The sequence below is a fragment of the Podarcis tiliguerta genome (genome assembly GCF_965153285.1).
Source record: "Podarcis tiliguerta genome assembly, chromosome: 4".
NCBI lineage: Eukaryota > Metazoa > Chordata > Lepidosauria > Squamata > Lacertidae > Podarcis > Podarcis tiliguerta.
The window spans coordinates 50,155,758-50,180,324 of record NC_139537.1 but is presented as its reverse complement, the minus strand read 5'-3'; the positions used below and the strand labels follow the sequence as shown (position 1 = coordinate 50,180,324).

General features: G+C 40.4%; 2 protein-coding genes and 1 long non-coding RNA gene across 10 annotated transcripts in view; 1 reads left to right on the top strand and 2 right to left on the bottom strand.

The window, feature by feature from the left end:
* Positions 1-750, bottom strand: part of LOC310676630 — a 34,916-nt gene extending 34,166 nt beyond the window's left edge. For both annotated transcript variants that reach the window (XR_014510648.1, XR_014510649.1), the window contains exon 1: positions 620-750. This is a non-coding gene — a long non-coding RNA (uncharacterized lncRNA). The remainder of the gene's footprint in view (positions 1-619) is intronic.
* On the top strand, positions 113-12,150 carry LOC310676618 (cilia- and flagella-associated protein 298). 4 transcript variants are annotated; one of them, XR_014510645.1, is made up of 10 exons: positions 657-793; positions 1,991-2,131; positions 3,032-3,199; positions 4,292-4,359; positions 5,293-5,451; positions 6,527-6,658; positions 7,017-7,112; positions 7,210-7,326; positions 8,525-8,572; positions 12,045-12,150. XR_014510645.1 is itself a non-coding variant. In XM_083438636.1 (8 exons), exons 2-8 carry the CDS (start codon positions 1,993-1,995, stop codon positions 7,318-7,320), a joined length of 873 nt encoding a protein of 290 aa, XP_083294762.1. In that variant the 5' UTR covers positions 113-793; positions 1,991-1,992; the 3' UTR covers positions 7,321-7,630. The 4 variants fall into 4 exon arrangements, 3 of the variants coding, with proteins under 3 accessions (XP_083294762.1, XP_083294763.1, XP_083294764.1); XM_083438636.1 differs by lacking the exons at positions 8,525-8,572; positions 12,045-12,150 and having other exon boundaries at positions 113-793; positions 7,210-7,630; XM_083438637.1 differs by lacking the exons at positions 657-793; positions 8,525-8,572; positions 12,045-12,150 and adding an exon at positions 126-625 and having other exon boundaries at positions 7,210-7,630.
* Positions 12,151-14,267: 2,117 nt separating this feature from the next.
* The window catches only part of EVA1C (eva-1 homolog C), a 49,855-nt gene continuing 39,555 nt past the window's right edge, over positions 14,268-24,567 (bottom strand). For all 4 annotated transcript variants that reach the window (XM_083438629.1, XM_083438630.1, XM_083438628.1 and 1 more), the window contains exons 5-8: positions 23,642-23,785; positions 17,342-17,410; positions 16,787-16,876; positions 14,268-14,856 (exon numbers count right to left, since the gene is read on the bottom strand). In XM_083438629.1, the coding sequence (XP_083294755.1) occupies positions 14,411-14,856; positions 16,787-16,876; positions 17,342-17,410; positions 23,642-23,785 (749 nt within the window). In that variant the 3' untranslated portion in view covers positions 14,268-14,410. The remainder of the gene's footprint in view (positions 14,857-16,786; positions 16,877-17,341; positions 17,411-23,641; positions 23,786-24,567) is intronic.

Here is a 24,567-nt window from a genome sequence, read left to right as displayed (position 1 = left end):
GGGGGGCCGCTGCGGAAGACGGAAAGCCGAAGGAGCCGGTCGCGCGCGCTGCTTTGCGTGCGTCGGTTGGTTTCCATAGAAACGAAAGGAACCGTTGAAGGGGCGGAGCCGCTGAGTGGACGAGCCCCCCCCCCCTTCCATCTTTCTACCGGCAGTTGTTTCAGGAAGAGCTTTTTTCAACCCGGCCGCTTATTTCCAAAGCTTGAAGTTGGTTCCCGGTTCCTAGATTTCCCGGTTTCCCACCTCCCTTGTGCACTCTTGGTTTTCCTGCTTCTCTTTTCTTAAGAAACTGTTTAAAAGGCTCAAGAGCCCTGTAAGACCTTTGAGAATTATTGGGCCTTTTATAAAGGGCTCCTAAATCAGGAAGCTTTGCCTCCTCCAGGATGGAGATGCGGTGATGGGGACTGTTGACTCGTGAGCTGATTTCCAAAAAAGAAAAGGAAGGTAGAAGCTACATCTTGTCAGGAAAGGAAAGGTGGCGACCTCACAGCAGCTCAGTTGCAATCCCTTAACCCAGCCTCGCACCAATGTGGCCACAGAATATACTGGAAGACCCACTCTTCTGCTTTCCCCATATATATTAATGCACGTAATTTGTCACCAGTTGTGTTCCTCCAACTCACAGGTACCCGCTGAGTAAAAAGCACAAGGCTAGACCTTGGTTGTAAAAGACCAGAGGCTGGAACTTTTCTGTAGCAACCTCACATGCCATTTTACATCCTTTGCAGCATCTGAGAAACGCCAGAGGAGGTTACATTTTGTAAACTGGAATGAGCAAATGAGTCACTTTCAAGTAAGAGCCCAATTTACACTTTTAAAATACTTTTTTTTTCCGGCAAGAGTTTTTTGGGAGTTAGGGAAGATGGGTAAGGTTTACAGATTCTATAAGGAAAATCGGGGAAAGTAATGTTTGGCTGCTGAGTCTAGAGAAATTATAGTTCCTTAAAATAGGGTTGCCAAAATGTAAAAACCAGGACACCCCAAAAGTTGCTAAGGTTTTTTTAGGAAGACAAAAACAATATTTTTTAGGAAGACAAAAACAATATGCACCTTTGGGGAAGAAGCCTTCCCACCTGGGTTGGCATAAATGTAGGTGCAAATTAAGAAGTGAAACAAGGAAACTATATGCTCAGAGGCACTGTTCACTTTCCATGTTTCATGGTATGGAACTTCTAGTGAAACTAGGCTCTAAGGCAGAGTTCATAGCTTTGGAGAATGAGTCTTGGCTTAAATTAAGAGCTACATATACCCTTATTATAAAAGGAATCTTGTATAGAAAGTGATCTCAGAATATCACAGCTTCATGCAATGAAACAATAACTTTGATTTATAAACAATAACAACCCTTAATCTACAAAATACGGCGGAGTCGGTGCCATTTTATGGAATGGTCTCTATACCACACTCAGCTGTAGGATTTTTAAATACAATAAATAATTATACAACAGTTTCCACGTCCTCATCCTCCTAAGTGACTAGGGTAGGGTTTGGCATTTTAGGACCTTTTAGTGTGGAATTCCAGGGAGGGATAGGATTCTGAGCATCCCTGCAACCAAGAATTCAGTGGACTATGTGCCCCATAGTAGAGGTTCTGTTTATCTTTGAAACAGATCTGAAACCTTGTGCTTGGGCACATTCTTAAGAAGGAAAGAAAGGAAAAACAAAATTATTTTACCCAAACTCTGAAGTTCTTACCTATTAATTACTGCTATGCTTGCTTACTCTTATTTCTTCTCAAGCCTTGCAATGAACCTTTGACATTCTGGTCCTGTTTTGGAGGCTAGGGGACTTTATTTCCTTTTATTTTGCTTTGAAACTGTGCAACTGTAAACTTGGTATCGGACAAATTTCCTGTCTGTAGTGTTTGGCTCTCGTAGTCAGTTTCTCAAAATGTTTATTTGCAAGGTTCTTGACACCTTTTTCCTGTTCTTGTCTGGTAAATGGTGACACATTTTCTTTAGTATTTGTCTGTCTTTCTCTGCTCTTGCAGAAATGGTTTTGCTCCATGTGAAGAATGGTGATGAGAGCCAATTTCTGCTGGAGACAACAGGCAGCATTTCCATTGAAGATTTAACACAGGAAGTGACCAAGATCTACAATGGAAGGCTCAAAGTTCATCGTGTTTGTGCAGGTGTGAAATGTATCCATTTGCCTTCCTACCCACCCCAACTTTCTTGTGGAAAATGAGCATTTTCTATGGCAATGCTTCCTTCCTAATCCCTATGGATTACTTATGCCATGCAAGGGTTAGTGTTTTTGATGGCACTGACGAGCTGCGTAAATTTGCTGACAGTTTGGTGTTTCTTTCTGTTAGGAATTGCTATCTTTAATAAAATAAAATAAAAGCCTTTTAATGCTTCTTTGAATTACCCACATAGGATTCATAGATGAAGGAGCAAGAAACTTCTTAAATCGTGTCTGTAGGATATAATTTGAGCTAATATTCTAATTCTACAACAGCCCAATTTTTGTTTTTCAGATATTTAGCAATCTCTGCCAAATAAGAGAGCCAAAGTTGCCTGCTTAAAACATTTCTCTTTAAGCATGCCTAGCCAGACATGAAGAAATTATGTGTGCTTTTATCTCTTTTTAGTTTATTGTTGGTTTTAGTTTTGAATGTTTTTAAAATACAGTTGTACCTTGGATGTCGAACGGAATCAGTTCCGGAAGTCCGTTTGACTTCCAAAATGTTCAAAAACCAAAGTGCGGCTTCCGATTGGCTGCAGGAAGCTCCTGCAGCCAATCGGAAGCCACATCGGACATAGTTTGCAAACTGGAACAGTCACTTCTGTGTTTGCGACTTTTAGGAGCCAAAATGTTCAGGAACTAAGCTGTTTGACTTCCAAGGTATGACTGTACCTGTTTTTAACTGTTTTTATTGATAATTGTAATGTTGGTTTTTTGTAAACTGCTTTGAAGTTTTTATTAAAATCAAGAGGTATATGATTTTCTTAAATAATTTAAATAAATAAAGGGCAATTGACATAATTTTATCATCTTATCCCATTCTCTGGGTTTTTTTTTTTTATAGAAATAGAAACACTGGCAGAACATGGTATTTTCTTACCTCCTAACATGCAAGGTCTGACAGATGAGCAAATAGAAGAGCTGAAGCTGAAGGATGAATGGGCAGAAAAATGTATTCCAAGTGGTGGAAGCATTTTTAAAAAAGATGAAATTGGACGAAGAAATGGTCATGGTAAATGAATGTACCTTAAGCATACATTACTTTTTTGTATATAATTAGCCAAGAGAGGATTCTATAAGAAATTTATTTGGTATTTTGATACTGCATACTTTTTCATGTTGAAAAATGACTGTAGGTTATGTAAATAATGCTAGTTATGTTATTTTCATTATCAGACTTACATATTTGCAAGGGTATATAAAAACCATACTCAGGACCTTTCTATTGAATCCAAAAAGTGTGCCTGTTTTTTATGCTTAGCGCTATATTCTGGCAAGCTGAGTTCAACGTCAGTAGCAAAATACATGCTATAATGGACAGCGGGACAATGTAGCTATTATGTTCTGGATAAGTAATAATAATAATAATAATTTATTATTTATACCCCGCCCATCTGGCTGGACCTCCCCAGCCACTCTGGGCGGCTTCCATAGAAACCAAAAATACAGTAAAATATCACACGTTAAAAACTGTGACCTGTTATAAAGTGCAAGTACATGCAGCCAGCAAGAAAACTTAAATTGGCTGCCTAAAATGAAGCAGTACTGCTAGGAAAGGGAAGGAGCTGTTCAATCTTTTAGCATCAGATGAGCCTGAATTCCTCTAACAAAAGCTGCACATTTCATTATTTGGATTCAGAAGTTCTCTTTGCAGCTAAAAGTCACTTCCATTTGTTCACACCCCTTTTCCACCATCTCACCCCATTTCAAAGGGTCTTCCAGAGGCTGCAGAGTGGCTGAAATTAGGAAAGCACTGCTGTATGAGTGGAAGATCATTTTCACTTCTTTAGAACCAATTCTCTGTCTGCACCATTCAGAAATGACATCATTCAGATTATTTTGTACCAAGAAATAGGTGCAAAATTTAACATACAAGGCAGTCTTTATAGTTACTAAATGTATATATTATATTTTTTAAAATTAAAAAATGCCAATCATTAATATCAATGGGTCTGCTTGGAATGAATAAGAATATGAGGTTTAATGATGCCTGACTTAAGAGAGATATTTACAGTGGCAGCATTTTATGTAAAAATATTGCTTTTTATATAGTCAGCCTGCATATAATACCATATCATATTAAATGCAGATTTCTTATTTTAAGCTCCAAATGAAAAAATGCAACAGGTTTTAAAAGCAACAGTAGAAGAAGCCAAGGCACTAATATCTAAGGTAAGATACTTCTATTTTTTTGTATGGCATTTGAGGCAATTAATTAACATTTTAAAATTTGGACTTACCGTAATTTTATCAAACAGCTCGTGTTAACTTACCTGTTCAAAGGTCATAAGGATCTCTGAACAAAGTCAGCAACATGGGTAATCGTTGCCACTCCAGTGTTGCTGTGGCAGAGTCACATTGCAAGCCAATGAACAATATCACCCCATGGCTTGGTGGTGTGGATTAGAAATATCAATAGCTTTTGACCGTATTGACTGTTGTATATTTTAAGTTTCTTTTGAATAGTTGTATAGAAAAAACAGTTTGTAGATGTTTAACCCCCCCCCCCCCATTCTTCCCAATCAAAAATATCTCATGGAGTAGAAATAAAGGTATTGTCCACAAGGAGTCTCTCTTCTCCTAGCTTCACATTTCATTTTGAGGGTGGAGTTGTGAATTAAAAGTCCATTAAAATATATAATGTAAATCTATACATTCTATTGATTTTAGTGGAAAAGCAGAGCAAATGCTCGATTTCCTCCCATAGTGGTCCGTGAGCCTTTTATTGTCCTCTGTGTAAACCGTGCTGCTGGCTTGCTCCAGAAACTTTTATCACTTTGGAAAAAATGGTAAATACTGCATAAAAGAGGTGATTCTGCATCCAATTTTGCATTGACTGTGAGTCTGGGTCTTACACATATCTGCCACAGATCTTTTAAATAGAATCTTTGACAAGAGATTTCATTTTTATCTTAGCCAATATAGCGTACAGTAAAACAAACATTTGATCCTTTATGCATCAGGCAGAAAAACTAAGTGTGGCGTTCTTTGTTACTTGGCTTTCCTCAAATGTCATGCTGAGTCACATTGTGAACTGCAAGGAAAACATTCTTTCCTCTGTGCTTTGTTGGTTTGTTAAATTAATGTCTTCTGTCTGTATTTCAGAAACAAGTGCAAGCCAATGTGTGTGTTAATAAGGATATGGTGAAAGATGCACTGGACCAGCTCCGAGGAGCTGTAATGATTGTTTACCCAATGGGACTCCCTCCATATGACCCAATTAGAATGGAGTTTGAAGATAAAGAAGATCTGTCAGGAACTCATGTAATGATTTACTTGGTTTCTAGTTTTAAAAATGTTGCCCTTCCTGGAATTAAAAAGTTGGGGCTTTTGCAGAACATGTAGTCATTTGTGTGTTATCCGTATAATTATTTGATTTAGATCCTGCTCCATCCCAAAGGTAACTAAGTGACTTTTACAACTGAATATGTTTTGAATTAAAAATGGCTTTTCCTCTTGCTGCAGTTGTTTTTCTGGTTAGAGACTGGGACCAAAGTGTCCTTTGCCTTCCCTGTATACTGCAGGGCAAGTAACCATTTCTGCAGACATATTTTTTGAAAGGCAGCAGGGAGGTAGTATATTATAATGATTTCAGGTTTGTGAAAATTCGGTGAGTTAATAAACATTTGTTAGAAATCATGAAATTCCCTTTAATTACCATTTAGCTTTTTTTCTAGGATAACACAGTTTATTTGTTTATTTAAGATCCATCTTAAAAATGGATTTGAAATTGGAACATAAATGCTGAAGTCTGTATTGATGAAACTGATACCACATCACACATAAATAAAAACTAAGCAAGAATACAATGAATTAATTAGAACTGATGAAATCTGTGTACCCTTCGATCCCAGTACTTGTCGTCTCACAGAATCAGTGAAGATGTTGTACTTAAGGCTGCCTGTTTTAGTTCATGATTCACTTACAAAATAGTAAGTGAGGCTATACCCTCTGCATAGTAGTACTTCACCAATAATTGAATATGTGCACTCTTTGAGAGTGTTTACTTTCCATCACCAGCAATGGATTTTATACCTATGGATTATTTTTAAAGGGTGGAGGGACAGTTTCCTACACTGCAAAGTTTGTCTTAGTCATTATATTTATTTAGTTTTTAGTGATGAAATGGGTATCTGTCTGTTAGACAAGTTGTCCCCACTGCTCTGAAGAAGTTTATTCTGCAATCTGTGTATTTCAACCTTCCTGGTGTCCTCCAGATGTTTTGGACTGTAATTCTGTGCCGACTGGGGCTGATGGAAGTTGTAGTCCAAAACATCTGGAGAACAGGCTGGTATATTTGTTGAAACTGCTAAGCATTTCATGACTTAATTTGTCATAGGCTGCACTTGAGGTTATTGAGGAACCAGAGGCACAACTGTGGTGGGCAGCAAAAGAACTGAAGAGAACAAAGCAGCTTTCTGACTATGTGGGCAAAAATGAGAAAACCAAAATTATTGTGAAGATACAGAAAGTAAGTGAAACTCTTGATACATTTCAGTGCGTTTCATTTCTCTTTTGGTGTCTTGGAACAAACCATGGCACCATTCTCACTGAGCCAAGAATAGCTATTTTTCTAACCTGGGTGCAGTGTAAGAATTAATTTTTATTATATTATACAGCACCCCTTGAGGCATACATGACAGGGGGTATTAGAGATGTGCTACTTGATCTCCTGTGAAATGCCATTTAGGCCCTGGCTGTCATGGGGGACAGGGATCTTTTCACAACAGGTTCACAGGTAATTGGCAGGCAGTGACTTAAACCTTGGTTTATTATGTCACAGAATAGTTAAAAGTGCCAGTGAGTACAAACTTGCTTTATTTTTACAGAAAGGACAAGGAGCTCCAGCCCGTGAGCCTGTCATAAGTGGTGAAGAACACAAACAGATGATCCTTTTTTATCACAGAAGGCAAGAGGAACTCAAGGTATCTAGGGTTTGTTGTGGTATTTATGCTGTTGAAAACAATACAGGTAAACATTTTTGCAGTTTTAAACACATTTTCTTTGCCATTTCCCCAACAGAAATTGGAAGAAAATGATGATGATTCATTTTTAGACTCGGAATGGGCTGACAGTCATGCCTTGAAAAGACATTTTCATGGTGTAAAGGACATTAAGTGGAGACCCAAATGAAGCTATGTATGCAGTTTTTTTTTCCTTTTTACAAGATAAATTAATCCGCTGAGGTTTACAAATAACATGGATGATAAAATGTGCATTATAATTATTGTGAAATATTAGCTTCTAGTTTTGTAGAAGTGATCAATTGTTATGATTGATTGCAAAATATATTCAGCCTCTTTGGCACACTTGCCTTTCAGAAATAAAAAACTAAGGTTTATTTTGTGAATCCACTACAATAGACTTACAAATTGGATGTTTATATTTTTAACTAGTTCACCAGCATGGCTGTCATATTATTAAACTGGTTGTCGTCATTCTACAGCTGTCTTGTTTCTGTTTGTCCATTGCAATTATGCTGTTGAAAATGATGTAAACTACTTTTAGAAGGCAACGCTTTTTTTTCATGTGTAGACCATTTGTTGGATCCAGACTTCACTCCCGACAGTGCCAATTTCGCCCTCCCTATGCAGCCTCCAGCATTACCACTCACACTGTTCCAGAGAGGAATGGCCAAACAACTATCTCTCCCATTATAGCTCCAACCATGTGGAGAATTAGGTCATTTTTACACTCCTGCCATACATAATCATTAGGTATTATTTAAATTATGGTTGAAAGAAGCGTGGATTTATCAGACATGATCTATCTAGCCCTGTTGCCTTGAAGGGCGGTGTAGAATATTTTTAAAAATATGTATCAGTTCATGGAACCTGGTCACCTGAGCAGCCACAGTAAGGACAATTTGATCAGTTCTTTTTAAATATCTCAGGTTAATTGCTTTGCAGGATTGTTGTGAAGATAAAATGGGAATGATACTCTATATGCCACCTTGAGCTCCTGGCAGGAAAGGCAGGAAATAAATACTGCATAATAAATAATTGCTAGGATGTAAATAGCTATCCTGCCAGAAAACCTTGCAGTCAACAATATTGTAGACTTGGGCTGAAATAGAAAGTCAACTGATATTTTTAAAAGAACGATGAGTTCCATGAACTCAAAGATAATTTGTTCTTTTTAAATAACATCGTATCTTAAAGGCAACACCAGGAAGTCTCTCTGTAATCTGAATAAAATTTCTCAAGGGGATCTGATATCAGAGTAATAAATGAATTTATTTCCTTTTTAAAAAATAAGTGGAAAGTGGGGTGTGAAGATTGATATCTTTGGTGAGAATGCTCTTCTGTGATTTTTGCTGTTGGTCTTTCTAATCTAGCTGGACCCTCCACATACATCTAAGTCTGAGCCAGAACTGCTGCCCAAGGTAAGGCTCATTACATCCATGTCCAGGCTAGTGCACAACCATAACAGACATGTTGAACGTGTGTGATTTGTTTAATAAAGACCCAAAGGCAAAACTAGTAACAGTGTTTTTGAAATAGCGCTTATCGATCACTTTTAGAAGAAGGAAAAGTGCCATGAAGCAATGTCTGTGTCCATGAATTTCTGTCCTCTGCTCCATCCGTATTGCATTTATTCTTGTGTTGGTGAAGCCTCCAGATCCTGGCATAGGTCACCTGTTGTTGTTTAGTCATTTAGTCGTGTCTGACTCTTCGTGATCCCATGGACCAGAGCACGCCAGGCATTCCTGTCTTCCACTGCCTCCCGCCGTTTGGTCAAACTGTGGGAGGCAGTGGAAGATAGGAATGCCTGGCGTGCTCTGGTCACCTAGTGATACAGAATGTTCAGTCGCTGAGGGTATTAAGCAGTTTACAGTGCTCTCTGGAAAGCAAGGAAAAGTCAGGTTGGCTAGGATTAAACCTCACACAGGCAGGTTGAGGAGTGAAAAGAGGTCTGGGCATGTAGGGAATTTAAGGGACAAACAGGTGGAGACAAGGAAGTTAGAGGAAGGATTGGGCTAAGAAAATAAAACCTGGAGGAGTAGCAGGCAACTTGAATTAGGGAAGACTGAAGAAATGGCACAACACTTAAGGAGAGGATGGAGGTTGACTGAGGAGGAGATCGGATGCCAGGGAGGGTGTTCAAGAGGTAAGGTGGCTACAGGAAGTTGCTGTTACTAGCTGGAAGGTCTAGAACAGCCTTTTCCAATCTGGTGCCTTCCAGACGTTTTGGACTACAACTCCCATCAGTTCCAGCCAGCTGATGTTATTATAGAGCAGGGATTCTAACTTTGTTTACAGTGTCTAAGCACAGCTCCCAATTCTGTCACTCAAAAAGCCACTCCTGGTCTGTGCATGCACCCTACTTTCTTCATTTAAGTCGCCTAATTTAGAAGGGAATTGGAAACCCTTGAAGATCAAATGCAAAGTGACCTAGAGATTAATTCTTGATGTACTGTCTCTTTCTGCCATACAATACCATGGACAAAAGCATACTATTAAAAAGCATAGCTGAGATGAAGCAAAAACAAACATGCATGACAGAATTAGTACATACTTTACAATACAAATGCTGCTTGTCAGCTTCAAGGACATGACTTGCCTTTCATTGTACACCAACAAGTACATGCTGTACTGCAATAAATTTTGGGCACTTGGAATGAGGAAGTTTACAGAGAAATGAGGAAACTTGGCACTTCCCTCACAAGGAAAAAAAGCACACTTTTAATTTCTTATCCCAAGATTATAATGTGGGAGGGAGAGAACTTACAAGGAAACATAAATAATAAATTGAAGTTTAATTAACTCCTTTAAAAAGTTCCCCATTTATAACTTTTCAGTACAGTAGTATTTTACTGAGAAATCCATGTGGGCATTTACTGATTTTAACTACTTGCCTGTGGTCATCTGAATGTTATGGAGGAGGGGACTTTGGGTATTAGTAATGCATTCCACTCTCCCTTCAATGCTATAGGTACATAGGATATTTTGTGAGATTGAAATTTGGATGAATTATTCTATGTCTGCCCGTGCTGATACTAATACAGTGTACCCTATATGAGAAGAAAGTGGAGGTTCTTGTGGGGCCAGGAAAGTGGGATATCATCCATCTGCAGATAGGAGTAATAGATGGCATTCAACTAAGTTTTACTCTAGGTAGACCCACTGAAATTAAATTAGTGCCATTAATTTCAGTGGATGTACAGTACCACTAATGACTCCTTCAAAGAGCTAATCCGCAGTCCTGCCTCATCCCCACTACCATCTGCTATAGAACTAAGTTACTGTGTGGGCAATCAACATATCCATCATTAGGTATGGAAAGATCTCAGTTTCTTAGTTTTCCAATACTAACTTCAGTTCTTCACATTTTGCAGCAATTTGCATTTAAAGAAAAAGCTTTTGAGGATTCATCAGCATTTTGTGCAAATTTCTCTAGACACATTTCATATGCAGTTTTGACTAATGTACACATTTTTGCAAGCAAACTTTTCAAATATAAGGCACCTTTCTATGCTACTTTCACCGATACCTTCATTTGTATGCACACTTTCCCCTAATATATTCATTTTTGTAGACATTGCTTGTTTGAAGAACTGCATTACAAAATTTGGGTAAGAGTGAATTTCAAAGAATAGCTGTATTTTGGTTTGCATATTGTTCTAGAAAGTGTGAATTCAATAGATTCAGCTTTAAATACCAACTGAATCGAATTTCTCCTCCATTCCTACCCTCCATTTCTAATTGATTCCATTATGCAGCTTAATTCAGTGTTCCTTTAAGAGCTGTACATTCTTTCAGTTTGAGAGAGGATTCTCTGTGAAGCAGAACCAGTAAAAACTTCAGTGAACTTTTTTTTAAAAAACCCCACACACATTAAAAACAACTTTGAGTCATAGAAGGAATCTAATCTTAAAAACAACAAACACCACCATCAAAGTCATTCCATCCTTTCAATGTCAATGGCGCTTTGGAGCAAGTCCTTTCAGTTACCAAACGGCTTTCATTGTGTTACTTGGAAGGAAAGCATCCAAGTTTGTCTATGGTGCTCAGCTATGTTACAGTAGAATAGATTGTGTTACAAGGCAGACCTAGGCACTTCACAGTGCTTGAGTCAAGCCAGTTGACTGGCTTCGAAGGCATTTCCGTTTCCAATCCACCTCCCTCCTTGACACCCCCATTTTATATTTTTCCAACTGTTTCAGGTCCTCGCAGGAGTGAAAGGAAACCTCAAGGTTGCTTTAATGTGATGCCACACCTTTCCCATTGTCATCTTTACCACACCTTTCAAACAGCAGTGCCTTGGCTGGCTGATCACAATAGCGTCCTGAAAAACCTCCGAGGTGCAGCTGCATGCTTTGGGCCTCAGAGAAATGTTGTACATGCAACAGCTGAATGAGTTTGGATAAAAGGCTTGGGTTTCAAAAAGGATTAATTTTCAACTTCTTTTTCATCCTTAGAATGGGCAGTCCCAATAGGAAACATTTGATTCCTAGGTGGCCTAGCTATTCAAAGGGGCAAATGATATAATTTTAAAAAGAACTGATCTCCATTAAAAGTTTACATTGAACCACAAATACTAAAAGTTATTTGTTGTAACAGAATGTAGTGTCATTAAACATAAAGTAAGAAGGTAAGATGACCCTAATAGGTACCGGTAGATGTTTTTAGGACACATGTAACTTGCAAGCCATGTTTATAGTATTTGTTTCTTAAGCAATGCCACTGTATTTGAGCATACAAAACGCACTGCTAAGCCTCTTCTTTCTTGTTATCTTTGGAAGTCCTTACCTTTAGAGTGACACTGTGTGCCCCCTTGTGCAACTGTATCCTTTGACTTTAGATTTGTTTTTTGTTTTTAAGATACTGGCAACTTTATCATTCTTGTTGTTTCAGTATTTGCATCCTGCTGATATCCAACTACCACAGATTTCTTCCTCAGAGCTAAAACAGTAACAAAACAAAACAAAAATTCAAAGCAGGACTTTCCAATAGGCTTCTCATTTTCTGCAAGTTGACAATTTTTCAGGACATTTCATAAAAGTTATTCCTTTTCCCCCCTCTGCCCCAGCTCCTCTCCCTTTATTTACTGTTTAATTTAGAATGCTTCTAGGGACTTCTTTACAAACTGCATTTTTAAAAGTATACTCAAAACCATTGATCTTTATCCCAGAAAATGTAACGTGTACACACTACAAACCACGTGCATAATAAGGGTGTCTGGTGCCCATTGGGGCTGATAGGGTGGAAAGTAGGGAGACCAACAGTAGGTGGAGCCAGAGCCAATAGATACAGCCAATGAGTTATACTTGTCCCCATCCTCCCTGCTGTCTTCTACAAGAGGTGGCACAGAGACTAAGCAAGAAGAAGACAGTGCCATCCTTTGGACAGGTAAGTAAGAAGACAAGCAGGTAGGAGTTGACTGGTGTCAGAATTGAGGTTGGTGGGGTAGTGCCCCATTTTCCCTCATAGACCAGCCTCCACTCATCAGGATACATATATGCCAGGGAATCCGGATTTTGCCAGGCAGTGAAAATGCAACCATTCTTACACAGGATAAGCTTGTAAGTCTACATGCTACTAATTAATGAACTTTGGCAATGCTGGGAAAGTTATGAAACTCAGTTTTACATGAGGCAGATTTATTGAACGAATTCCAGGTTTCAGTTTCAGAACTAGATATTTTGGAGCAGAATAGCTCCAAGCATCAGTGGTGGAGTCTAAGCTAAACTACACTTGGGGCCGCGCCCCTGAGGGTGTCAGGGGCTGGGCACCTCGCACGTTGCAGCCTCTCGCTGCCTCCATGATCCTCTTGTGGGGGTGCCTGGTCACGCTCCCTCAAAAAAACATGCCCAGGGTTATGGCCTCCCCAGCCCCACCACTGGTACGCATAATATTAAACCTAAATTCCAGCTAACTGATTTTGCCAGTAAATCTAATGATATCCTGGGCCACAAAAACTAACGCTACCGACATAAGAGTAGACTCTTAAAATGTATATCATGGTAGAGCAGTTTAGGCACCCCCAGAAGCAGCACTTCACATGTGGTGGTGATGTGGTGCGCACCCTGGCCTCTGCTGATCCACTAAGATTTCAGTGAAACAACAGGTCAGTCCCCTAATAGGTGACAGATGACTGACCTGGGGTCAAAACAGCAGCACCAAAGGACAAGTTGGCAGGGCAACCCAGATCCTATTGGTTGGAGAAAGGAACAGAAGGAGGAGCAGATCTAATATGTCTTTCTCTGCCTCTTGGTTTGGCTAGTTATAACACTTGCTTAGTAAGTGTTTGAACTGTGTCTTTGTTGGATAAATTTGCATGATTCCTCCCCCCCCCCCCCCCCAGCTATTGCTCAGTAAACACCTTCTCACTGTGTGCCTGCTCTGCTGGTGACATGCAGTCTGGATCAGTCCATTGTGGGTGGGGGTTATAAATGCATTTTCTGGCCTTGCAGTAGTCTGCTTTTCTGTCCTTTCCAATTCTTTGATTCTTCTATTTTTTTAAGGACTTCTTGGCAAGTTTATTAGCTTCCTGACTTACTAGGAAATGAATCAGGCTGAAGGTTTTCTGATTCAGTATGAGCTCACTAATTAGTAATTGGGAAATGTTCCCTTTTATTAATTTTTCCCAAGCTCCAATTTTCCTTTAAAACAATAGGAAATGAAAAGCCAAAGTCCACTCCACCCCAGTATACTTTATGCTACTACATTAATGTGTGAGTTCTGCATAGCGAAAGAACGGACAACTCCTAAGTATCACAAGTAGGAAGTGACATTTTTCCTCCTTTTGTTCTTCTAGTTCCCTACAGATTGTGACTAAATGTGGGAGACATTCTTCTCTAAAGGAATAATTTCTGATTTAACTTTAGATTTGATTGGCCCATACCATACGGGATTTTTCTAAAGGTTATTTTGAAAAGAAGTCTGCAAAGTGACCCATTTAGTTCTGCAGTGGCCTCTCTTTTTATCTTCAGTACCTTTCAGAAATGTAATTTCCTTAGTGGAAATGTGTGTTCTGCTGGTTTTTAATACGGTCATTCATTTTCAAACAGAAATGGTTTAGATAGAATGATAATGTACAATTAATCAGAGGCATAAAGTCAGCATATGCAACATACACATATTTTAAAGCATTTAATTATTATAATTATTAATAATATAACTTTGCAAATAATTATTTCTAGGAGTTGCAAATGTCCCTTCACAGAAAGTACATCTTTCCTCCTTTCTTTTCTTCTTTTTTATTGCAAAAATAGCGTTTTTCATCCAAAACAAATGCATTGCTGTTCATTGGTATAAAATGGACTGAGGCTTCGAGTAGGAGATGCATCCAACCCACTGCTCATCCAGATTTCCTGGATGATCTGTTCTCTCCGCTCTATCCTTTCAGCAAGTTCAGCTGGGTCCATTGAACAATAAGCTGAATAGGAAGTCCTGCAGAACCCTGCTAGTTCATCGGGAAAATCAGAACTGGAAGACTCCTCTCTCTCCTCTTCCTGCTCCTCGTCATCGTCGTCTTCTTCCTCCTCCTCCTCCTCTTCACTGTTTTCATCAGCCTTTTTGTCCTCTGGTATCAAGCGCTTTCTGACCCTCCGCAGTTTTTCCAGGTCATTAGAGCATGACACATGGACCACCAGAGCACAGAGTGTGAGCACGAGGCCAACACAAACACTAGACACAAACAAGAGAGCAGCTCTTTCAGGGTGATCTGAAATTAGAAACAAAATCCCAGACTAAAGGGTTATAAAGGGAGGGCCAGACAAGGGGGTAGAGATGAAAGATCTTCATTTCTGAAAAGGCCCTGTCCTATTGTGCCAGTCCAAGCCTACAAGGTTCACCAGGCGCTGCTAACTTGTCTCTGGCTAGCTGATCCTGCCTGCTTGACCACAAAGCACCATGGCACAGGGAGACAGCTGAGCCGTCTAAGTCTGGGCACCATAATCCTTAAAGCCTAAGGCTAGATCTTCAAGTGCGTCTCTCCTGGTGTAGGCGGTACCATACTTCAGCCAAATGTGTGACTCACTAGGAAGCTGGCTGCTCTAGGGGGAAAGCAGAGGGGAAGCTTTGCTGCTGAAAAGCTGTTTGCCTCAGAGCTGCCTATTTCTGGAAAGGTTCGCCAGCTATTGTTAGTTCTTTACTTTTGGCATTTGTACTATTTGGCTTCAAAGACCATGCAACAATATCTGAGTATCTCTGTTCTAAATCCTACCTGTACAGTTCTAATGATCATCCCAAAGCACTTAATCCTAAAAGCGCATTTTACCTCTTCAAAGCAAGCACTTTTAACCCGCCATTAGGGATAACCACATGTTATTGCCCCCCCTCTGACCCACACCCATAGCATGCTAAGAAAGCAGCACAACAATGTATCTGTCATCTGTATAGCACATTGGTCTATTAATGTGTGGCATTCTGGTCAATGCAGACAGAGACAGAACCAAGCAGGTTCATAGAAAACAGCATTAATGTTACATAAGGCAGCTCTAGATAAACTGCATCCAAATTACTTTAAGATGTGATTGCAAATCTCCATAGAACGATCTGAAATGAGCAGCTGTCAGAGTCTATGGGCCTAGGAAGATTCTATTTCTTTATTTAAAACATTTATATGAGGGATAGTGAGCCTGTATCCCTCTGGATGTCAACTCCCATAGTTGGTCAAAGGGGAAGGGAGTTTAGAGCAATGTCTGGAAGGCCACAGGTCCCCCATTCCGGGTTTATTTCCTGCCATTCAAAATAGTTAAAGGAGGCTTCCGGGTCAGGTTAGGAGGGCAGAAATACATTGGTTTAAAATACAATAAAACACTAAAGGCAATGTGAGACCTTAGAGACCAGGATCCAAATGCCCACTCAGTACTGAAGCTCCCTGAAGGATCTTAGGCTAGTTCCCATCTCCTAGTCTAACCTACCTCGCCAGGTCATTGTAAGGGTACCGTGGGGAGGGGAGATGTGTGTATGCCACCTCCAACTCCTTAGAAGAAAGGTGGGATAGAAATATGGTGATAAACAAACAAGCATTTTAAAAGAAAGAACAGAGCAGCAGAAATCAGAAAGATAAAAACATCCGAACAGCAATGAAAAGCAGTCAACCAAAGTTCACTAAAACGGGGTGGCTAAGGGCAACATTGGGTACATACAGGGCAAGGGCTACCCATGGTCAACCCTCTAAGGGCTGCTGATCAAAATGGGTGTAGACAAAATGTCAAAAGTTTGGGAGTCTTGGGTGGGTGGGGGTGTCAAAATCCTTTAGCACTACAGCACCACAGCAAGGGACCTGTAGGTATGGATAAAAGGCAGGGAGGCTTTTGAACAAGCACAACTCTTTTGAGTTTACAAAATCTGAGACCAGCACAGTTCTCTTCAGCAGTTGGCAGTTCAGGATTTCGAAAAATGGCTGTGCTTTGTTTCAAGAAATGTGCATTTGGTAGGTTCTCATTTAAATACCAATGGAACTGATTTTCTCCCTCATCCCTACATATCAAAAAGTGTCCACCTGATGTCCTTCTAAATGTGCAGACTCTATAGACTGCAGCCATGGTCTATACATGGATTTAATTTTCTGTACTGGAACAGTATAATTATACTCAACAGGATTACTGGTAAGAAGAATGCAAGGAAACAAAACACACAATTTCTACCTTTAATGTAAGCAAACATAGCCAAACTGTTGCTAACTATAATTCCTTCTTTCTTTGGAAATCTTGATTCTTTTGGGTCAAAATTTATACCTGATAAAAACAAATGAGAGGTTTGTTAGATTAGATCACAGTTGAGGGCCAGCAAAGTACTTTAAAAATTGTTAGAAAATGTGTGTGTAAGTTAACCAAATGACTTTTTTATATCCTACCCAAAAGGAGCTCTTAATTTTAAAATCCCCATGATTCTCTGTGATCTCAAGTCAAATACGAGTTCTTTTTTAAAAAGTAACTTTATCCTAAAGATGTTAATGAATCATTTAATTCAAGAGGCCTAACTCTAGGAAAAAATGTGTTTGTCCTGATACCATTTTATCTGGCAATGCTAGCAACTGAACCTGATGTTTTCTGCCACCTAGATTTGAAATGCCTGCTAAGGTCTCATTTCACTTGGTTGGTAGTCTATTCTATTTTTTACATGTTTTATGATCAAACCATTGTAGGGTCTTACTTAAAAGACAAATGCTGGTAGCGATCCATAAAAATGACCATATTCACCTTCTTTTGGCTTCCAAGAAGGGTTTAGATTAACCATTGGATCAACTGCTGCAAATATGAATTTGGGAACTGCAAATTTTAAGAAAAGAAAATATATTATATGCTAATATTTTAAAGCACTTGACATCAACAGAAGCATTATTCATTGGGTGAGGCAAAATGGTTAACCAACTTTAGGTAAGACAAAAAAACCCCTAAACCATTATTAACTGCCAGATAACACATTTCACTCCCCACCCTGAATATTCCCGTCAAGATACCATTCTCCATATTAGGCAATGGAATAGGTCTAGATATGCCAAGGACACTGGCTGCTTATTTTCCCCAGGGATGGGTGTCAACTCTGAAAAGTTCTTATCCTGCAGATTCACAAATCCCAGCCTGAAGCTGTAGGCTGTTCATAAGGCTCTGCACACAAATCTGTCTCCCAAGGAAAGAGATGGTGTGTAACAGCGCCACTCAACTGCTGGGGAGGGGGAAGGAGAAGGACACTAAATAGAGCAGCCCCACTCTCCAAATAGGTGCTCAGTCTAGCAAAAACAGCACTGATCTGACACAGCTTACGAGGCATGCAGCACTTCTGTGCACACATCTCCCTTGCCGAACTGAGACAGAAACAAGCTCAGAAACATTTCATTATAAGGTGCCACCACATGAGTCTGCCTTTGTTTCAAGAGCCACATCTTCAGCACAACATCAATAGGGAAGTCATGCTCTATTAGTAACTCTCTGTATCCATTGTCTCCAACACAAGCTGTGCTGTGAATAGTCCGAGAGTTCCTGTTAGGGTCAAGACAGGCATCGTATGAAGAGAGAGCTCATAACGTAACGCATCCCTCACCCACCAGACTAGCCTGGCTTTCTCCCAGCTTTGCAGCCGAAGAGACAGGTGTCTGCAAATCAGTCCTTCCCTCTCCCAACTCCCATGCTTTGTGGAGGGGGGAGCACAACATGTGTTTATCAATTAATTTGTCTTTTTTTGGTGGGGCGGCTTTTTAAAAATGGGGAAATGTACTCTGATGCAGGGAAGCAGGAGTTCCTGGTGGCATCAGATAGCCTAGCCCAGCCTTCCCCGAGCTGATAGGAACAAAACATCTGGAGAGCACCTGATTGGGGAAGACTGGGCTAGACAGTGCTACACCGGTTAGCTGGCTTCCTCTTCAAATTGACAAAATGTTTCCTCTCTCCAAACTTGATCATGAAGAGTTGTAATTAGTTTGGCTAAACACATTGAGGATGCTTTTAGAATGGCCATGACACTCTATTATGATGTGACCTGTGGCTCTGAGACGGATTATTTTAGTCCCCGAAGACGCTGTAATAGAATAAAAATGTGGTGCCACAAATACTAAAGACTCTGAAACATCAAGACTGTAACAGTGCAATGCATGTCTTCTTAGAAGTACCGGTAAGTCTAACTGTTTTCAGTGGTGCCATCTAGGTGTGTATATTTAGCATGAAGCCCAACTTCATTTTAGGATCTACGTCGTGAGCACATGACCCTTACAGGTGCCATTGGTCCACATGGTGGCTGTCACCAAATAAGCACACTGTTCACGGCTTACCATGTGGATTAGGCCACAAAGACAAGAAAACGACATCTGGTCTGCAGTGCCATGGATAAAATGACTAGGCCTGAGACTCATGAAGAAATGGACTCATGCATTTCAGCTAGCTGCTGTTTAATTCTACATCTTCTCTTCTCCATTGCAACATGTAGTTTGGCACTTAACAATCGGCAGGGCCCTCTCCCCGCTACTCATACACACACCCTTAGGCAATTATAACTCCAAAGTGGAATAGCTATCAGTCTAAGCAGACAGCGAACATTTTTCTTCAATCCATGTCTGCCCCAATGCATTTTTGGGATGTTAATTTGGAAATATTTCACATTCTTCCAACAAAGATTAAAAAGGGTGCACATATCATGTATATGACTAGCTCTTCAGGTGTCAGATTTTTTTCCACACTGCTTGGAAGTCAGACATTATCTTGTATCATAGCTGTTTTGACATTTTGACAATGCACACAGACTCTCTAGGTTACATGCACTCTTTTCCAAGCTAAATTATTTTCCTTGCTTGTATATGGTTGTAATACTAAATGCAGCTTTCTCATCAAAAAAGAGCAATGAAGTGATTAGAAAAATTGGCATACAATCCTGAAGAAAAATATCAGAAGGGAGAGGAGAGGAATGAAGGAGTGTCGGAGATGGTCAAATAAAGCTGAAGGTTATCACTGCCATCCAGTCACAAATTACATTATAACAGAATTACATCCTAGGTGTTTTCTATATATAAAATAATAATAATTTTCAATCGGGTTCTGTAAACAAGGATCATAGGAATAATATATGATACAAATAAATAGACCAAGTCTTCTCTTGCCACTTGTATATCACAAACATAGCATAATAAATTTGCAGTAATATCTATAACATATGGTTCAATGTATAAGTTATTGTTTTGTTAATTGGTTTAAACAAAAACAAAGGGGGAAACAGGATAGAGCAAAGTTAACAGATAACAGTCAACATCACACAGCAGCTAAATGCCTAATCAGGAGCCCTTGTAGTTTTGCTTAGATTAAGTATGAGTAATGACCATTTTTCCTCTTATGTTACCAGTGAAGCAACATAAAGTGTTGCTATATTGATGAATGGGGGGAGGGATTCAAAGTGAATATAATAATGTATGTTTAAATTTAAATTTAGATCAACCAGATTGAGCAAAATGCTGATGGGGGATTGTTCATTTTCTGAAATTAATCCACACTGGTATAAAGCCATCTTTCTTAATCTGTCCATGTGTCAACAGTAGTTTATTGGATAATCTTTCAAGGAGGGCAGTTTCTCAAACTGGTCTATACCAATTGTCTGTTGTGCGCAAAAGGTATTTCCAGTCTCTGGTTATATTGCATTTCAATGCTTGTAAGAAATGACTTATTAGTTCTTTATTATGTAAATCCAGATTGTTGTCTTGAAATATATTTAATTAAGCTAATTCTGGTTTGACTTCCAATTGTTGTTTTGTTGTTTTATTGAACTGAGTCCTAGTTTTATTGCAGGGCAGTCTTGACTAGCATCTGGGGTAGGAAGTCAGGTGTGAAGAGTGCCTTCATTCACACTAGATGGAGGGAGTAAAATGGGGAAACCATAACTTGTCAATGGTGGTAATGTACATAAAATGCCTTGGGCAAAGATTTCTGAATGATTGCTAAAGTGCTTTTAAAATATGTGAGTGATCCTATAATATTAATAGTCAACTCAATTACCTGAGTGCCTTTCCTTATGCAACAAAAACAGCACCACCCAGACACAAGAGAGCAATTACAGGAAGTCCAGCATGTGCAATAATAGCAGCCCCCCACTACACACGGCAACATTCTGTTGCAAATCCCCTCTTGTTTTGGTTTGGCTTTTGAATATCGTGTGGAATAGCGCAATGTCTTTAGAGCAGGGTTTTTCACACTTTTGATATGTGGGATTCACCTTTTTGGACTAAAACCAGAAGTACATTTAATATGGAGGGACGCGGGTGGTGCTGTGGGTAAAAGCCTCAGCGCCTAGGGCTTGCCGATCGAAAGGTCGGCGGTTCGAATCCCCGCGACGGGGTGCGCTCCCGTTGCTCCCAGTGCCTGCCAACCTAGCAGTTCGAAAGCACCCCCGGGGGCAAGTAGATAAATAGGGACCGCTTACTAGCGGGAAGGTAAACGGCGTTCTGTGTGCAGCTCTGGCTCACCAGAGCAGCTTCGTCACGCTGGCCACGTGACCCGGAAGTGTCTTCGGACAGCGCTGGCCCCCGGCCTCTTGAGTGAGATGGGCGCACAACCCTAGAGTCTGTCAAGACTGGCCCGTACGGGCAGGGGTACCTTTACCTTTACCTTTTTACATTTAATATGTGCTTAATATGTATATGTATATGTCTAAATTTTACATATACATTGCACATATGTTTAATCGGCTCCCAAAACAATAGGCAGGTCTTCTCCTTGGAATTTCAGGGCAGTCGAGTTAATATAGCCTCTTGTCTCCCACCCTTTAGTTACTCCATCAGGGCTCAAGGTTGGGAGGACAGAGTTTTCTGGACGGTGCTAGAATTCACCCATACCTATCAGCTGCACCCCTCCCTTGGGATTTGGTGACTCACGGTTCATATTTTGGTGGAAAGGAGGAGGATCAAAGCTTCACTATGGGACCTCCTTGCTCCACAGGCCACAGAACAGTCAATGCATTCAATGTGCTGGATTAAGTTTTCAGGGCACATTCCAGCACCTCTCATGACACACCGGCGTGCAAAACACAGTTCTGGAATCTATGCTCTAAGCTGTAGTAATTAAAAAGGTGAGCTGCTGGCATAGGTTAAGGCTATGAGTCGTGGAATTTAGAAAGAAAACATTCCCTCCCATTCCCATTTGAGAGTTTATGTCAACTATACTTGACTCAACACCTTCAGCAGACATCTATCGTGCCTATAGTGTGTGTAGATAGTGAAGCCCGTATTACCCACCTCCGCCCCATAGCTCATCCAGGTGGCTCAGCCCAATCAGCAGCCCTGCATAATCTGCTTTACAGTCCATTTGAGCGGCACACCCAGTTTTGATGCAGCCCACCCACTGGAATCTGCAGTTCTTAAGATGGGATGAATGGATCTATTTATCCCTTTAAAAATTACATATAAAGGTTGGGTAAGTTAAAACAGGGCTTCAAAAACCGAAGAAGAAAATTGGCTGCTAGACAATAAATAACACTCTGAAAAGAAACCTAAAAATAAACAGCGCTGATACTTAAATGCGTTGCTCTTTTTAGTCCAAAGTGCTTTCAGTATTTTCTCTCTCCTGACTCTAGAGACAAAAGAACTTGACCTTGCCACTTGCTATGCATTAATCTTCATCTGCAGACACCAACAAAGGAAAAGCGAACTTAATGCTATGATCAGAAACGTCTATGAACAGACTTGCTTACAGTAATTATTGCATTCATTCCCTGGAAGTCTGTCAACACAAGCCCCCACTGGTGTGTGTGGCATCTCACACATTCCAAAACTCTGCCTTACCCAAAGCCATTAGGCCATGTGGAAAACAGTTAAAGCATCAAATCATTTGCAAATGCTCCAGGCTGCATCAAATTATCATGGCAGGAAACATATTTGAAATTAATCAAGTGAGAGAGAGAGAAAGAGAAATGTGATTGATAGTTTCTGTGTGTGTGTGATTGCAAAATCAATACACTGCAGAATAAATGCTCTTTCCCTTAAAAGTAAAAGTAAAGGGACCCCTGACCATTAGGTCCAGTTGTGGCCGACTCTGGGGTTGCAGCGCTCATCTTGCTTTATTGGCCGAGGGAGCCGGCGTACAGCTTCCGGGTCATGTGGCCAGCATGACTAAGCCGCTTCTGGCAAACCAGAGCAGCGCACGGAAATGCTGTTTACCTTCCTGCCAAATCGGTACCTATTTGTCTACTTGCACTTTAACATGCTTTCGAACTGCTAGGGTGGCAGGAGCAGGGACCGAGCAACGGGAGCTCACCCCATCGCGCGGATTCGAACCACCAACCTGATTGGCAAGTCCTAGGCTCTGTGGTTTAACCCACAGTGCCACCCACGTCCTGCTCTTTCCCTTAACATACACTTATTGTCCTCTGGTCAACAAATTGAACACTTTGGACTGAATTGATGATGATGATGTTGATGATGAGCCACCCATCTGACTAGGTTACCCCAACCACTCTGAGCAGCTACCATAAAATATTTAAACACAAAATACCTCAAACATTATAAACGCTGCTGTGAGCTAAGCTATAGTTTGACTTGGTGTATCATCTGAAACCAGGTTCATGGTATGTCTTACTTCTGAACAGCCAAGACGTATAACCAAGAGTGATTTGCAGCTTGTGGTTTGCTTGGAGCAAGACAAGCCTTGCCTTAGCTCATGCAGAGTAGCAGGAGGAAGATGGGATGGAAGTGCTGCAGCTGCAATCTCCTCCCTTGGAGCCCTCACACTCATACATTCACACTAATTGTCACTGAACAACATTTTGTGGGTGGGCAATATTTTTGCTAATACATTTATTTTCATCTTTTATTCTTTTCAAGGTTTTATTAATAGTAACTAGGTACTATAAATCTGTATGAATGTACCCAACTCTGGTGTTAAAATATGGGAATGATACAGATCACAGGTGTAAGCTGAAGCCCAGATTTAGAAACAAATGCCTCCTTATATACATGTGGATTTCTCAATCTGGCATTATAAAATCCAGATTTTATAATGTAAAAAAATTGTAACGTAATTTTTTCTTACCACATGCATAGCTGACGTTGAGATATTTTTTCACACCAGGCAGGCATGGTCTTCCAAAGTTATGGTTGTTAGCAAAGATTTTGCACCTCTGTTTCCCATAACACATCTTAGATAATACTGCTAAAGCTGAGTAGGAAAAGCAATCTGAAATGTGGGAGAAATTTGTAAAAAAACAGTCATACAAATATAGATACCAATGACTTGTTCAAAGAAAGGAGCTATTATATACAAGTGTGCTTGGAAATATATACTTGCTGTTACAAACACAGTGCTAACTCAAGAAACCTACTCATTGCAGTAATAGCTTGGCTCAATGTGAAGGCTGTGACAGGGTCCAAGAGTCTTCGCGCCTCCTTCCCAAAGCCTAGTTAGCAGTTTCCCAGCTTTCGGAAGGATGTGGGAGGGCTCCAGGACCCTGCCAGTGCCTCACACCTTCCCAAAGCCCAGCACTTCACTTAGCCAGCTCGGGAAGGCAGTGTGAGAGCTGGGAGAGGCATCAAATTTTGCCTCCCCACCCCCCTGCACAACAAGCAAACCAAAAAACAAACCCAAATTACTGGAAGATCTGGAGTAATGCCAACTTTCCCCCGTCTTCTCCTTACTTCCTTCCTTCTCTTTAGTCTCTTGAGATAAGCAGTTCTTCCAGAACAGGAGAATGATGCCTCAAGTTTGGACAGGTGCAGGTGGGCAGCCCTAATGCAGCTCTGAGAATTTGGGAGGCAGACTACAAACACACCAGGACTCAGCAACACATGTCCTTTTAATGCCTTGCATCTTGCTATTTCAGGGGAAGTCAACATGGTGGCCTCCAGATGTTCTCCCATCAGCCCCTGCCAGCACGGCCACTGACCAGGGATGGTGGGAGTTTTAGTCAGCAGCATCTAAAGGCCACCACATTGGCTACCCCTGTCCTGTCTGATCCGACG